The following is a 17,314-nucleotide window of genomic DNA, read 5'->3' as shown; positions in this document are numbered from 1 at the left end:
CAACTGGTGGTAGTATCTTTTATATACAAGATAAAAAGGCATGTGCGCATACCTTAGAGATGCTTGCTTACTGAGGTGTTTCTAAATCCCAAGTCAAATGCTACTGGATTCCAAAATAAATTTTCTCTTTACATCTTCTACTCTGAGAAATGATTTTAGTTGTAAATACCTCTAACAAATAACATTTATCATAAAGTCATATTGCTGATTAGCATTTCAAACTAAAATCTCTACAAAAATAATTTGGGGACATAGAGCTTTAAGAAGCTTTTTAAAAAAATTCCTTAACTTTACTTCTAAATTAAGTTGTCAGAGAAATAATAAATGGAGATTTATGATTGTTTTTCAGAGCATAGGTTCAGAAAGATAAGTAACATATTTCAAATCATTTTACTCAACCACATAGCTCTAAGATAATTTTCCCGAATTTTTTAGATCCTACATTTTCTCTAACTGGGATTTATGGTTTCCAACCATATATAAACATGTTATAAAAACAGTCATTTATATTTTAAAGTACCTAGAAAATAAGATTCCTTAAGAGGAAAACATTAAAAATTTATCTAGGACGATATGCTATCTTTTCTCCTATCCACTTGTCCTTCCACCTTTTTATCCATTCATGCATTGAGATACATAGTACCAGACATTATGGTACACAACCTTTGGCAAAATATTTATTCTCATAAACTATAGTTTCTCAGAATGGATTCTATAGAAAATTGTTTTTCCCTTTTGCAAAATAGGAAAAAACATCTTGTACAAATGGCAAATTCAGCAGTCATCATGTCAGCTTTAACAAAACACAAGGACATAATCTAATATTTTAAGTTCAGTTAGCAAGCAAACATGTAGTGTGTGTCTCCTATATAACCAGTCAATGAGATAAGAAAGTAGGATTGAAGTAACCGCTATCTGCTGTTGGATGCTATTTCATCTAATCTCATGTAATGTATGATTTTTCTTGTATTCCTTAGGGATTTGTAAACCTTTGACCTATCAGACATAAACAATCTATAACAAAATTGTAATTGTAGTGTGGAGTTCAGGCTAGTAAAAAGGAAGTTTATGAATAAAACCTAAAAAAATAAAAATCAGGTAATGAGAAAAACAAAGATGAGAGAGTAATGCAATATTTTTCACATATTTTTTTGGAAATAAATATAGTTAAAACCTTTAAAAATACAACATTGAACATTGCCTTAAAATTTTTTTCTAGCAAAGGCAACAAAAGTAAATTTAAGCAAGTGGTATTATATCACACTAAAAAGCTTCTGCATAGCAAAGGAAACCTCAAGAAAATGAAAAGGCAACCTACCAAATGGGAAAAAATATTTGCATATCATATATCTGATAAGGGGTTAATATCCAAAAAAAATAAGGAATTCATATAATTCAGTAGCCAAAAAAAAAAAAAAAACTCACAAACAAGTCGATTAAAAAGTGAGAAGATGGGCTTCCCTGGTGGCGCAGTGGTTGAGAGTCCACCTGCCAATGCAGGTGACACGGGTTCGAGCCCTGGTCCGGGAGGATCCCACATGCCGCGGAGCAACTGGGCCCGTGTGCCACAACTGCTGAGCCTGCGCTCTGGAGCCTGCGAGCCACAACTACTGAGCCAGCGTGCTGCAACTGCTGAAGCCCCACGTCTAGGGCCCGTGCTCCGCAACAGGAGAAGCCACCGCAATGAGAGGCCCATGCACCGCGACGAGGAGTGGCCCCCACTCGCCGCAACTAGAGAAAGCCCATGTGCAGTGGTGAAGACCCAGCGCAGCCAAAAATAAATTTAAAAAAAAAAAAAAAAGTGAGAAGATCATTTGAATAGACATTTTTCCAAAAAGACATCCAGATGGCCAACAGGTACATGAAAAGGTGCACAACATTACTAACCTTCAGGGAAATGCAAATCAAAACCACAATGAGACCTCACACCTGTCAAAATGGCTATTATCAAAAAGACAAGAAAAAAGTGTTGAAGAGGATGTAAAGAAAAGGGAACCTTTGTGTATTGTTGGTGGAAATGCAAATTGGTGCAGCCACTATACAAAACAGCATGGAGGTTCCTCAAAAAATTAAAAATAGAACTACCATATGATCCAGCAATTCCATTTATGCATATTTATCTGAAGAAAACAAAAACACTAACTCGAAAAGATACATGTACCCCCATGTTCACTGCAGCATCATTTACAACCTAACTGTGCACTGATGAACAGATAAAGAAAATGTATTAAAAAAAAGAAAGAAAATGTAGTGTGTACACACACACACACACACACACACACACACACACACACACACACACAGAGGAATATTATTCAGCCATAAAAAAGAATAAAACCTTGCCATTTGCAACAACATGAATGGAACTTGAGGGCATTACACCAAGTGAACTAAGTCAGAGAAAAGACAAATGCTGTATGATCTCATATGTGGAATCAAAAAACAAAAAAAGGGGGCTTCCCTGGCGGCGCAGTGGTTGAGAATCTGCCTGCCAATGCAGGGGACACGGGTTCGATCCCTGGTCTGGGAAGATCCCACATGCCGCGGAGCAACTAGGCCCGTGAGCCAAAACTACTGAGCCTGCGCGTCTGGAGCCTGTGCTCCGCAACAAGAGAGGCCACGACAGTGAGAGGCCCGCGCACCACGATGAAGAGTGGCCCCCGCTCGCCGCAACTAGAGAAAGCCCTCACACAGAAATGAAGACCCAACACAGCCATAAATAAATAAATAAAATTTAAAAAACAAAAAAAACAAAAAACGGAACTCGTATATACAGAGAACAGATTGGTGCTTGCCAGAGGTGGTATTGGTGGTGGGGCCCAAAGTGGGTGAAACAGGGTCAAAAGTTGCAAACTTCCAGTTATAAAATAGGTAAGTCACAGGCTATAATGTACAGTTTGGTGACTACAGTTAATAATACTGTATTTTATATTTGAAGATTCCTAAGAGTAAATCTTAAAAGTTCTCTCCACAAGAAAAAAAAAATTCTGTAACTATGTATGATGATGGATGTTAACTAGACTTATTGTAGTGATAACTGCACAATATATGCAAATATTGAATCACTATGTTGTACACCTGAAAGTAACATGTTACATGTCAATTATATCTCAATAAAAATTAATTAAAAAATTTTCTAGCTGATTCACTTTGCTGTACAGCAGAAACACAACATTGTAAAGCAACTATACTCCAATAAAAATTAATTTAAAAAAAAGAATAAATTTTCTACACATTAAAAAACTTTTTCACTTCTAGAAATAAGGAAATGGTATAACTCTGAAGTATAAAAACCTTAACTTTGAAATTAATATTGCATTTATGGAAAAAAACAGAAATATTTTTCAATTAACGTTTAAAGAAAAAGTAGCCTATTTAGCTTTTTGAAACATTAAAGGAGTCTCAATTTAGATAAAATTATACACAGTAATATATATGCATTCTATTCTATATTATAAAATACTTGGCTTCATTGAGCACAGGTTATAACAGGCTTTAGTTAAACTAAAGGGAAAACAGAGGTGATAATATATGAGGCATAGTTGCAAAATGATTTCTGTGTTAACAAAGGAAATAAGAATGAGGTCACATATATGAATCTTAAAAATCTGAAACTATCACCTGTCTAATAAAGGAAATACACTGTCCCAAAAACCCATGGATTAATATTAGATTATTTTAACACACTGATGTAAGCATTTGGTTAACAAATCTCTCATTTGTAACACCAAGAAATTTCAAATAGTCTGGGAAATTACCAAAACCATACAAAGGGGGAAAAGAAAAACAGCGGTTATAAATTTTGCCACTAATTTCCTCATTTTACTTCAGTTATTGGAGCTAAATTTGTTTATCATGCGATAGTCATCTTAGATTCAATAATAAAGATGTAAAGAAATTCATCCAAAAAAACAGCCCGATACCTTCAAGGATAAGAAGATATATAGAGGAGATAAGAGAAATACTTTAAAAAGAGACAGAAATGAGAACGCTGTGAGAAAAGAGTATTTTTGTCAGGTCAAAACTTTGAATATCCAATAAATTCTAACGCTAAAATAACAGTGAACTAAAACAAGCCCCAAAGGGACTTAATTATGGTCCTATATTTCTACATAATTAAAAAGCATGTACAAAATAATGACAAAGCTTTATATCATCATGACCAAGAACAAAATAAAATTCATGTAGAATCAACTCAATTACTTTGGTTGGATGGAAGGGGAGAGAGAAAAATGCAGTTGATTTGTTAAAAGTAATTTACACTTGAAACAATATTGAATTATATAACTTTTGACTGAGATCTACATTCATAACTATATTTTACTTAGAATATTATTTAACTTGTACTGGAGTCATTATATATCACAATAGAGATTCAAAGAGGAAGAAGGAAAGGAGTTAAAAAATCAAAGTTAAATAAAAATAATTACTGTAACGGATATTCTCAGATAAAACACAAGATGGCAATTAAAAAGCTAAATATCACATCTTGGTAAAAAGTAAAAGTTTTCTAAAATTAATAGGTGAAGAATACCTACCACTCCATCAGCAATTTTCTGGGCTCCATGAATTTCATATAGTTGTAGCTGTTTTTCAAACAGTTGGGCGATAGCTCTATGAACAAGCTCATACTGCTCCTATTAGGGAGATGAAATGATAAACAAGGGAAAAGACATTAAAAAAATAAGAAGGCATTTATAAAAATATAGTTTATAAAGTGAAACAAAAAACTATACCTTAGTTTGTACTGCAGAATGCCTCTGTGTTCTCATTTCTTGTATTAAGTTGAAAACATTAAATTCCTCTGGTATTTTCTAAAACAAAGAATTTAAAACATGAACTCTGGACAACTGTTCAGAAAAAACAGTAAAATAGTCTTCAACTCAGCTTTTCACACAGAGCTTATATACGTGCTGGGTAACTGAAAATTTATTGAGCACTATCTATCATATATCAGAGACTGTGCTTAGTCAAGAACTAATCTTGACACTCAGCACTCAAGCTAGTGAGCTAGATATGTGAACAAATAAATATGTCCAGCCAACGTATGGTTGCAGTACAGTGGGAATAAACATGCTGTGACTAACTCTGGTGTGTGAGTGAAAAGTGAAATATACATAAGCATGGCGGATTAAATGTATAATCTATTTGGGGAATTGAGAACCTTGATGTAGATAAAACTGACTAAAAGACTGAAAGAAGGAGAGCAATTCAAAGGAGGAGAAAAGATAAGGCTACTTGGCATCAGACTGCAAACATAATAGAGTCTGAACTCATTCTATAGGCCAGTGTTTCCTGGGCTGGCTACTTAATGACCAGCTAAGAGAGCTACATCTCTGGAGACTGTGAAACATCCTAGACAATTCGTTTGTACATCTGGAATTACAACTACTGCAATAGGCAGCCATGACATGAGCAGATCTGATATTTGGGTAACTTTTGTAGCAGGGAAGATGACAGAGTGAAAAGGGGAGAAACTGGTGGAGGCTTACTGAAGCAGTCCAGAAAAACAGAAAGGTAGATTTAAGGCACATTTCTGAGGCAGAATTACTAGAACTTGGTGATCAACAAGAATATTTTGGAGTGATAAAGAAGAGAGAAGAGTTAAACATGATTTCCAGGTTCACCGCTTGGGAGTCTTTATATACACCAGAAGAGTTTTATATCAATTCCTAAACTAAGGCTTAAGATTATATTTATGTTACGTCAAACTCAATCAAATGGGGACTGTGTTCAAAATACACAGCTTTCGAAATGACAAGATGTTTCTTTGCTAGTATTCAACCAAATGCCTCTTCCCACCCCAATTTTAATCTTTGACTTTTATGTTAAAATGTGTTAAAATCTAGCATTTTTGTTCACTTAAAAATTTTCACACGAGTGTTAGGAGATGATTTGTTTAGGGGGAATACAAAAATAAAATTTAACAGAGGGCTTTTTGAAAAACTATTTAAAATTTAAATATTCCGGGGCTTCCCTGGTGGCACAGTGGTTGGGAGTCCGCCTGCCAATGCAGGGGACACGGGTTCGAGCCCTGCTCCAGGAAGATCCCACATGCCGCAGAGCAACTAAGCCCGTGCGCCACAACTACTGAGCCTGCGCTCTAGAGCTCTAGAGCCCACGAGCCACAACTACTGAAGCCCACATGCCTAGAGCCCGTGCTCCGCAACAAGAGAAGCCACTGCAATGAGAAGCCCGCGCACTGCAACGCAGAGTAGCCCCTGCTCACTGCAACTAGAGAAAGCCCGCGTGCAGCGATGAAGACCCAACGCAGCCAAAAGTAAATAAATAAAATAAATAAATTTTAAAAACAATTAAATATTCCCTAAGTGAAAAATGGAACGAAGGCAGGGAAATAAAGGATAGAAGGAAGAAAGAAGGAAAAAGAAACTAAATATTTTATTATTCCTATTTTATATGACATAGATTGACAAATTCATAGAAACTATAAAGCTATGAAGAATAAAAGCTTCTCCCTAATGCATAGAAAATAAACATACTATAGAACCAGCAAATAAACCAAATCTACATACAATGAGGAGACTTGTGCTTTTCAAATCTGTAATGAGGGCTATGTCTTTATATCCTCCATAGTATCAAACCCAATTTCTTGGAAATAGTACTGGTAGCAACAATAATACCAGGGATAGTAAGAGAAACGAACATTAAATTTAGCACTTGCTACATGTCACACATAGTACTGAGGAACTTTACAAACTTTCTTAAGAACTTATTTAATTCTTTGAGTTATTAACATTATGATTCCCATTTTCAGATAAAGAAATTGTGGCACAATGAGATTAAGTAAATCAACCAAGATCCCACAGCTAGTAAATGAGAGAGCCAGAATTTTAACCTGGGAAGTTTGGCTGCAGTTAGCATTCTTAACCACCATACTATATAATGTTTCCAGTTAGGCATAAATATTTACTGAATTGACTATACTTATACATAGAATAAATATAAAAGGCAACAAGAGTGCTGTATTTGGAAAAGTCAATGCAGAGTTTACATGCCTAATGTAGGTATTAATTCATCCAGAACAAATGGATGACAATATGTTTATCTTGCTGCCCAGTGTATTACCTCAAGGTAATATGCATCATTTATACCTTTCACTGCCTTTATCTCTTACATAGCAAAGCTACTTCTAAAAAAGTAACATGTATAACAAAACATATGCTATAATTTACTGCAATTAATCATCAAGTTTGAAAATCATAACAGATCAATTAGATATAATGATACATAAAAATTATTCTTACCCCAGCTTTTAGTAAATTCCACGTATAATCTATGGCACAAATGGCACCTGTTCTTCCACAGCCTGCACTATAGATATAAAATTTGAAAAAACAATTTGATTTTTGTGATAAAAGAACCGTTAAGTAAATGTGGGTGGACATGTTAATATTCAGAAGCAAAAAATCATTTAAGAAATCTGACAAAATTCTACTTATTTAGTAAACAAACTACAACTTATAGCGTGTGCATGGCAAACATCCTTAACATTAAGATTTATATCTTGTTTTCATTTAATTTAAGGAACTTCCAAAAGTAACTCACAGAATACCTAGAAGCCTTCACTTTGTAAGTCTGTCTACCTCAGAAAACCTTGTCTAGCTAACAAAATACCTTGCAGATATAAATTTATACTATGTTCTAGATGGCTCTGGTAAGCTTTAGAGTAGAGGAGAAAACTACATCATTTCAATTGCAAAAGGTATAGGAAAGACGAAGAATGCTACAAGCCCTAGAAACTGGTTTGAACACCAGCAGTGATTTCACCAAAGAAACAAAAGCCACTAATGCTCTCTAATCTCCTGAAGAACTAATAGAACCTGGAGAATGTAAAGTAAAATACCACAGGTTAGTTATTTTAAAATATGACAGAAATACTTTAAAGCAACTGATTTTCAGCTAGAGGGAGGCATATGCACCTAAGGATTGAGAATCACTATGAGTAATTAAAGATGTTCCTGACATCACTGGAATAATTTTAGGCAGAAAAAAAGTTGGGCAGCACTTTAATGCATATTTTGAAACTTTTAGAAGTATCAGTAGTTTGTTAAACATGTAATCTAAGAATTCCTGATAAAGTACATTATAAGCAACTTAGTATGGTTTTTAAAAAGCTCTTAACAATAAACAATAATATTAATTTTAAACCACTGATACATTTGTCAATTCCACACATCAGAACGTTTCTAAAATTTTGGAGTTAACAGTTACTAGGGCTAAATGATATATATTTAAAACTTGATGGTTAAAAGTGTGATATTACAGAGACACAGAAAACCAGATCAATGCAACACAATGAAAATTCAGAAACAGATTTGAGTATATTTAAGTATTTATTACATAATGGTGGATTCTCCAATTAAAGCGGAAAGACTAGACCATTCAATAAATAGTACAGGGAAAGTTAGTTAAAGCAAAAATTAGATTCTTACCTTTTATCTTAATCACAAAAATATTCCAGATGCATTAAAAATATAATGTTTAAAAAAACCTACAAGTGTATTTTTACACGCTACTGTGTTAGGGAAGGACTTTCTAAGCATATGTCAAGGGACACAAATCGTTAATGAAGATATTCACAATTACGTATGGTAAAACATAGGCAGAATAAAAACCATGAAAAACCAGAGCACTTACAACAAGACTACACGTTAACATCTTCAACATATAAAGATATATAAAGAATTCATAACGTATAATTATTGAGATGAAAATCACTGGCAAAGTAAACAAGCAATTCACAAAAGAATATAAATGGCCAAGAAAAAAAAAGCTTGCCTGTCACACTGACACTGAAACAAAAAGATAAAAGTATTGGGAAGAATATGGGGAAATGGGCATTCCCACAAACAAACCAGCAGTGGTATGCTTAATTATAATGAGCATCAAATTTATGGATAACAAATTTTAAAATATACACTAAAAGTATGGAAAAGTTCATGTCCTTTAACTTAGAAATCCCACTTTTAGATATCTATTCTAATGAATTACAGATGTGTTCAAAGATTTCACCAGAAGATTGGCCACTGGATATTTAAATTGTTGTTTAAAATAGCTGAAAATGAATGGGGTAATAAATGAAATGCCAAGAAATGGAGGTTAAATATAAAATACAGTGCAGTCATAATGTATTCCAGAAGAAAATTTATATGACTTAGAAAGATGTACATAATATATGAAATGGGGAAACATTCTTAAAAAAAATACTATACACACATTGAAAGCACAAACACTAAAATTTTAACAATGGTCATCTCTAGTGGGATTGTGAGTGACTCCTTCCTTTTATGTTTGTGCTATCTAAGTCACTACAGTTGCCATACTATTTTGGTTGTTCAAAAATATTAAATGATCAATTTATTTTTTTAAAGGAAAATCTTCCTGTCAAATTGGATTTATAAACTATGTACATGGACCGGACAATATTAATAGAACAGGAAATAATTTCAACTAACTTGTAAAGAAGTTAAGCCAAAGCAATTTCTTTATCTTTTAGTTCTACAATTAAATAGATCTTTTTCTTTTTAACCAGTTAACTACTTAATTAAAAAGTCAACTAACCACAGAATTAACTACAGAAAAATAATTTTAATTAACCAGATTGTTAACTTATTCCCACATCTCCATCAGCAAGGCACCTTTCTGGCCCATAAATAAAAACCAGCCCTTTCACTTCACTAATATAGGCATCACAATCCAACCAACTGGCTAAGAAAACTATCTTTGGTGTTCCATTTCCACTAATATCTTTTAACTATTTAATTAACCAGTAAATCTCTGAGTCTGAAAAATTTCATTTATTGATGCTTTTTGTAACAAATGTGAATGCAGATATAAGTCACTTAAAAAGATAAATTGTAGTTTTATAAGTACTATGGTTTTAAGTTTTTTAGAAGCATCGAACGTAAAATAAAAATTAAGAGAAGAAAAGCTGCCTCAGGATTCAAATAGATTTTACTATTTGGAAACCCATATAATGACCTATCTAATGAAATTCCAAAATTTAGGTTTCAAAATACCATACATTACCCATATTATAATGCCACCTATATTTCAAAGTATTTAATTTAAATATTTAGAAAATTCTTTTGTACCTGCAATGAATACAAATAGGCACATCTTCATGTTCTTGGTATTTCCTCATTAAGCTTATCATGTCCAGAATAGAATCAAATGATGAGGGAACATCATGGTCTGGCCAGTTCACATAATGAAACTGATATAGCCTACGAGATTCCTTCAAGAATAACAGAAATTCAGCCATTATGAAAATACACTTGCAAATTTTAAAGCATACAGAAAAGCTGCAAATCTCACTTTTCTGCCATTTCTAAGATATGTAAGTCATATTTAGCACTCCGTTAAAAAAAGATAGCCTACATTTATCACATATAAAGTATTGATCTAAGGGGTTCACATGTAACAATTTACTTAATCCCCATGTAACACCATGGGGAAGGTATTGTTAATACTATCCTCATTTTATAGGTAAGGAAATTGAGACAGAAAGAATAACATGCACAATGTTTCACAGCAAGTGACAGATATGGGATCTGAAAGCAGGCAGTCTTACTTCCAAAACCTACACTTTATTATACTATGTATACTACTTAATTAATCTACAGTATTAAGTGGATGAGCAATATACCATAAGCATTATTTTAGAATCTATTGTAATCAGAAGACTAATAGACTATTTAAATCAAAAAGAAAATTAGAAATGAACTTGTCCAAACCCAAACCTACTCAAATTATGGTGTGGGCTGCCACCCATCTCCCTACCCTTCAAGGGATCTGTGAGTTTCACACTATTTTTATAATAATACTAAGGTGTTATTTGCCGTTTTCATTCTCATTCTCTCATGAGTGTACAGCAGTCTTTTCAAGGCTATATGCTTTAGGATGATATCATCACTTTGAAAGGTAATGGAATGTCTGCTTGTGTATTCATGCTTTTAAAAATACTTCTCAGTTTTAATTTCAAATATAGTAAATATTAAAAGATATAACCCACAGAAACAAGAGCTCTTTGGAATCTTCAACAATTTTTAAGAATGTAAGAGTCCTGACATCAGAATGTTTTGAGAATGGCTATTCTGATGTTTAATAGAAAGAGCACCGCTTGGAATTCAGGTAAAATGTATTCAAATTCTACTTCTGCCATTAACTGAATAACTTCAGGTAAGCTACCTAACTTCTCAAAGATTCTTTATCTTCATCTATGGGCAATAGAGATAACAGTACCTACCACTATGAAGCTAGGAGGATTGAAATGCCTGATACAATACTGAAACTCAGTAAGGTACCTATCATTATTACTATAGATTAAAAAATAGCAACCAAATGATAATAATTGACTCAACTAAAGGGAAATGATTAGTCAGGTCAGGGGTTGCTAAGAGTACTGGAACCATGTCTACTTATAAACAGTAAGGAGTTGTTAAGTATGCTTACAATGCACTGTTTGGGGAAGAATGATGAGCTTCATGGCCAAGCTTAATTACTTATAGTGATTTAAAATTTAAGATAATAACAAAGAAATTGAGGAAGAATTGATAGCCATTCTCTAATGTCATCAGATTTTTCTTTGATTCCTTCCTGGAGAAATTATCATTTTATATAGCTCTGAAACTAAACTCATGGGCCTCTAGTGAAAACAAATTATATCTAAATGAAGACAGCATTAATAGTGGCTTGTCTCTTTCTAAAAAATTGTAAACTAGTAAAAGTGGGTAATAATTATGTAAATAATACTATAATCTGTTTACTGCAATAGAGGAAAAATATTTGCAGCAAAGAAACCAACTATTCCAAATACAGTAAATTTAATTTAGGGTAAGTTGTTCTAAGTAAGTAATTATATTACTTTAATTGATAAACATAAGGCTCAAGATAATAAAATATTACATCTGATTTTCTTCTTCATTATTTTATATAACTAAAAAAATCAACAAACCTCCTTAACTATGTAAGGTAAGATAGTATATTATTTATATATATCCTCTCTTTAAAAACTATCCTTAGAATCTGTCTCTAAATGGAAAATACTTACATTTTGAAATTCAAGTAAGAGTGTCCTAATGAAGTAGTCTGTTCTTGCTTGTTCAGCTTCCTAAGTAAAGGGAAACACTTGTGAGTCAGTAGAACATTAAAACAAAACATACCAAAACAAACAATAACCTCATATTTAAAGTCCACAATATGAAATTAATCTTTAAAATTGCAGGTATGCCTGATAATTATAAAAACAATTCTAGAAGTCATCAATTTATCTAAGTTTTATTTATTTATTTATTTATAAACAGAAGTATCTGTTAACCAATTACTTAGCTAGGAGTCTATCATCCAACAAAATATTTGCAAAGTGACAACCATCCCCAGAATCATGTAACAGAAATAACACCTACAAACAAAATGTCACTCCTTAGTACTTACAAACATCTTCAACCATTTTATCTTTCCATTAAGCTTGATTTTCTCTACCTAACACTCAACTCTGAATTAACTGGATGCCTAACGTGGAAGGAAAAGGATGCACTCACAAAATCCCAAATTATTATTTTGGTTGATGACAACATAATCACTTTAAAAGTCTCTTACTATCATTTGTCTATATATTAGAAAGCTAACTATTCTTTTTGCCTTTTTAATTAAAACTACAGATAGGGTAGGACAGCGATTGTCAAGAGCAACAGGGTATGCTGCTTTATTAATTTAAAAAAATTCAATATTATCCCTGCTTTAATTTTTTAAACCATAGTAATTTATTTTGAACTTTTCAAGTAACATTGCAAGGGGACTTCCCTGGTGGTCCGATGGGTAAGACTCCACGCTCCCAATGCAGGGGGCCCGGGTTTGATCCCTGGTCAGGGAACTAGATCCCGCATGCATGTTGCAACTAAGAAGTCTGCATGCCACAACTAAGAAGCCTGCATGATGCAATGAAGGTCCCACGTGCCTCAACTAAGACCCGGCACAGCCAGAATAAATAAATATTAAAAAAAAAAAAATAACATTAAGAGGAAAGTATGTTTTTATTTTCATCGTAACAAGAGTACGAATGAAAACATTGGTCCAAGACTTAACCTTTTCTCACCTATAAAGGGTGAGATAAATACTTTTGGCTTTGTGGGCCATAAAGTCTCTGTCTACTTTATGTTGCTGTTGTGATAGGCAAATATATAAATAAATGGGTGTGGTTGTACTCCAATAAAACTTCACTCACAAAACAGGCAATGAGCTAGAGTGACCCATGGACATTGTGCTGCTATCTGATCTAAGTGGTTACACGCAGCAACATGCTACTGAGCTCCAGCCTGCCCGTTGTCCACTGTTCACCAACACTTTACCCTCCTTCTCATCCCCGAACCAAGAGAGCTACTGATACTGTCCTGTCTCAGTCTCAAACCCTCTGATTGCCAAGTATAGTCAAGTCACGTACTATGGTTATTTTCACTACCTTGCTTTCTACTTATAAATTTGATTTTTTGTTTGCAACAGTGATAATGAATCCTGAGTTGTCTGAAACAACCACATGACATACAAATTACTTTCCATTTTGAAAGAAAAATTTTGCTTCTTCAGCATGAATTCCATCATTGACAAATCAAACCAGCTGTTACAAATCAAATCAAACCTCTTATCAAGAGGACTTTTTAAAATTACCTTTTAGTGCAACTGAAAAACCAACCCAAAAAGTCAATTCATCTTTTTCCAAATTATAAACTATTTCTTACTTTTCTCTATTCATTATTATAAGTTGCTTACTATTTCTGATCCCCGACTGTTAAAAAATTTTAAGTTGTTTTGTTGTTGACTATTAATCACTATATGTGGTCTCTTGAACTGTGACATTCATTACAATTATCGTATTACATTTAAATTTACAAATGTTGAACACAACCATGCTGCACAGAACTAGGTTTCCTGGACTGTCCAGGGACTTAATATTGTAGAATACTTTCTGAACTGGTGAGGGGGTAGTGTTCCCTCACAGGAGTACAATATGGTTATGCATTGGTTTTTATTCATTCCAAACAATATGAAATGCAGTAGGATTTTTAAATTTTTAAAATTTAATCCACAAACAGTTAATTCTAACCAGGACTTTAGAGTATTGACTACACTTTAAATCCAGGCCATTTAACTATGAGTTACAGTTAACATTACAAAAATCACACTGTATTTATAAAGGAGACTGTGTAAAACAGTCTGAGTCCTTTTCTACATAAACCTAGAAAGCACTAAATTTCTGGTAGCATCAGAGGAATTCATAAGTCCTAAGTACAAATAAGTCATAAAATTAAGGACTTCTTGAATTCACCAATGACGAGTAAAATCATAGAAATTATATTTCACTTAACCATGGAAAACAAAGTCAAAAACAAGCAATTATGAGATGGGTAATGTAATGGTTAATTTTATGTGTCAACCTGACTGGGCCATGGTGTGCTCAGATACTTGGTCATACGTTATTCTTGGTGTTCCTGTGAGGGAGTTTTGGGGTGAGATTAACATTTAAATCCGTGGACTTTGAGTAGTGCAGACTGCTCTCTCTAAGGTGGCTGGCCCTCATCCAATCAGTTAAGCCTTGAATAGAAAAAAAGGACCAGCCTCCTCCAAGTAAGAGAATTCTCCAGGAGACTGCTTTCATCTGTAACACTAGCTCTTCTTGGTTCTACAGCAGACTGTCTTTGGACTGGAGCTGAACACCAGTTTGCCTGGGTCTCAGCCTGCCCACCTTCAGATCAGAACTATTTTATCAGCTCTCGGTCTCCAGGCTGATACTCTTCAGCGTGAAACTGAAGCATCAGCTCCTCGTGGGTCTCCAGCTTGCCCACCCTCCCCTGCAGATTTTGTACTTGCCAGCCTCCATAATCATGTGAGCCAATTCCTTATGATAAACCTCTTTCTCTATATATGTAAACATCCTACTGCTTCCGTTTCTCTGGAAAACCGTGACTAATATAGGGAAGTTATTTAATTTTCATGTATGTTTAATCATGGTATTTTGAGTTGAGTAAATAAGACAATGTATTTCTTTCAAGTGATTAAAAAAGACACCATCATGTGTCACCCAAAGCAAATTGTTGGTTCTATTCTAAAGCTTATATTTTACTTCTTTTTTGTTGTTCCTTCACTGTTTTTGTTCTTTAATTCATTTTCTCAGATTTGTGTTGTTAGTTTTAGAACTTGCATTTAATTCACTTCCACAGCTCATCAAATAGGTATATATTTTAAGTTTCAAATCAACTTTTCTGCCATAAAAGATCAATCTCTACTTTCAGGATGGAAGTTCTCAAACCCATCTTTGTACATAATTATAACAATTCTGGGGAGAGTAACATAGATATGAAAGATTAGCATAATAAACTATACTTCAGTCATCAAGGATCTTTCTCATTTGTTGAATTTGAAACTAATACTTTATACCACTTTTCAAATAGATCACTCAAAGCAGTTATTTGTTTATTCTTAGATACATAACACTTATGATCAACTTATATACAAAGACTAACACAGAATTAACAAAATAAGGTACAAGGAAATTATACGTTTATGAAGTCATTCTCAAAGCTTCTTAATTTAAAAGCAGTATAAAAACAAACATTATTATTAATGTTTGTTTATTAAGTGTAGATTTACATGAAAACACTGAAGGCTTGGCTTATATAAAACCAGGTTCATACCATATTATAATTTAATTACTCATCAGTCTAACATACTCATTACCTGATTAAATAATATATATAAAAATAGGTACTTACACAAGAAATTTTAAATGGTGCAAATGTTATAGGGTCTTCTCCATACAAAGGCCAATAGCGCTCACATTTTTTCTGTTTTCCAAAAAAAAGTTAGTAAATAATTGACAATTTGTTTTACTTGAACTTTAACAAATATTTTGTGTTCAGGGTGTTCTTCCTTCCCAGAAAACAGAAAAACTGCCATCAATAGGCAAAGAGCTAGGAGCTCTCAGACTTACCCAACTAACCATAAAGGTGGGCTACCATGACCTCTCCAAGACTAGTCATAAGAACCTTATTAACGTAAGTGTATAAACTGTTCATTGCTACCAGCTTGGTATATAGAGTAGACTCCAAAGATCCTCCTCTAGAAAAGAAAAATCGCTTAAAAAAAAAGTGCCTGGCACAAGGAGGTCCATTCAGTATAAAAAGTTGCCAGGCAAGTTTTAATGCTTGTAAAATGACAATCTCTATAATAACTGGCTGAATTCTTGTTAAGTGTAAAATCTGTGGCATCGTGGAAAGAGCACTCCACTTGGTATCAGAAGAATTTTGCAAGTAGCAATTTTACTGTTTGGTTGACCTTTAGTTCCTTTACCTGTAAAAAATGGGAATAATAATCCTTATCTTATATGATTGTTTCAAGTACTAAATAAGATTATATTTCAAATGTTCCACTGGTGGAACGCTATACAAGAATAATGTATTATTTAAACTATCCACTTTTGAGATTCTAGAAAGTGTAATCGAACAGTTTCCCCTTTTACTTTCCCATTTTAAACAGGTATAGATATAGTAGAATATTCAATTTTCATTGGTTTCTAATATCAAGCCCCATCATTTTAGAAACTTAGGTAAGTGAATGAAAGCCTAACTTTACAGAAGATCCAGTGATTCTGATGCAAGAAATGATGCAATTTTACCAAGACCCAATAAAATGAGACCCTTTAAGTGACAATTTAACTTAAAATAAACCTTTGGCAGTGGGAAATACATCAGTTCTTACTAAATTCTCGTAGTTCCGTATATATAGTAAGTGGAATTGTTACCTATAGGCTAGAATTAACTGTAAGCTGACAATACTGCTCTCAGGGCAACAAAGTAGAACTGCCTAGTATGTCAGTTTAGCTTAGAGTAAATACTATTAACACTTTAGAAGCCTTAAAGCCACAAACTTCATTTCCCAGTAGAAGTTTATAGAAAATGATAAAATTAAATTATTTTGAAGGGTTTTTTTTTCTTGTTGTTTTGCCTAGTAAAGTTTTAACATCTTGAAACAGAAAACAAGTTTATAGAAGATTAACTTAGTAAGAATGAAAGCTTGTGACTAACATGCCCCTCATTCAGACGAGCAATAACTGAGTAATGATTATATTGATATTTATATTTCAGGTATGAACTAATTACAATTGATACCAAAAATTATGTGTTAAACATCATATATACATAATCTATAATAATTTATCATTCGTTTCAGAGATGAGGAAGCTGAAGCTCAGAGGGGACAGTTCAATATACCATGCTCCAACTGCTAGTAAAGTGTAGGT

The 17,314-nt window shown here is 33.4% G+C and overlaps 1 protein-coding gene and 1 long non-coding RNA gene across 14 annotated transcripts in view; one reads left to right on the top strand and one right to left on the bottom strand.

The window, feature by feature from the left end:
- The window catches only part of LOC309632172, an 81,953-nt gene extending 66,542 nt beyond the window's left edge, over nucleotides 1-15,411 (top strand). For both annotated transcript variants that reach the window (XR_014246758.1, XR_014246759.1), the window contains one exon: nucleotides 14,705-15,411. This is a non-coding gene — a long non-coding RNA (uncharacterized lncRNA). The remainder of the gene's footprint in view (nucleotides 1-14,704) is intronic.
- The window catches only part of PTPN12 (protein tyrosine phosphatase non-receptor type 12), a 90,734-nt gene that overhangs the window by 24,282 nt on the left and 49,138 nt on the right, over nucleotides 1-17,314 (bottom strand). For 10 of the 12 annotated variants that reach the window (XR_014246756.1, XM_082399360.1, XM_082399354.1 and 7 more), the window contains 6 exons: nucleotides 15,789-15,860; nucleotides 12,074-12,133; nucleotides 10,116-10,258; nucleotides 7,266-7,332; nucleotides 4,737-4,814; nucleotides 4,539-4,637 (listed from right to left, as the gene is read on the bottom strand). Coding sequence is in view for 11 of the 12 variants with exons in the window: in XM_082399360.1 (XP_082255486.1) it covers nucleotides 4,539-4,637; nucleotides 4,737-4,814; nucleotides 7,266-7,332; nucleotides 10,116-10,258; nucleotides 12,074-12,133; nucleotides 15,789-15,860 (519 nt within the window). In the remaining variant the exon portion in view is untranslated. The remainder of the gene's footprint in view (nucleotides 1-4,538; nucleotides 4,638-4,736; nucleotides 4,815-7,265; nucleotides 7,333-10,115; nucleotides 10,259-12,073; nucleotides 12,134-15,788; nucleotides 15,861-17,314) is intronic. The other 2 variants (XM_082399361.1, XM_082399364.1) reach the window with 1 other exon arrangement.

Source organism: Balaenoptera borealis (assembly GCF_965194805.1).
Source record: "Balaenoptera borealis genome assembly, chromosome: 7".
In the NCBI taxonomy this organism is placed as follows: Eukaryota; Metazoa; Chordata; class Mammalia; order Artiodactyla; family Balaenopteridae; genus Balaenoptera; species Balaenoptera borealis.
Note: the sequence above shows the minus strand (reverse complement) of the source record. Positions and strands in the feature narration are given on the sequence as shown.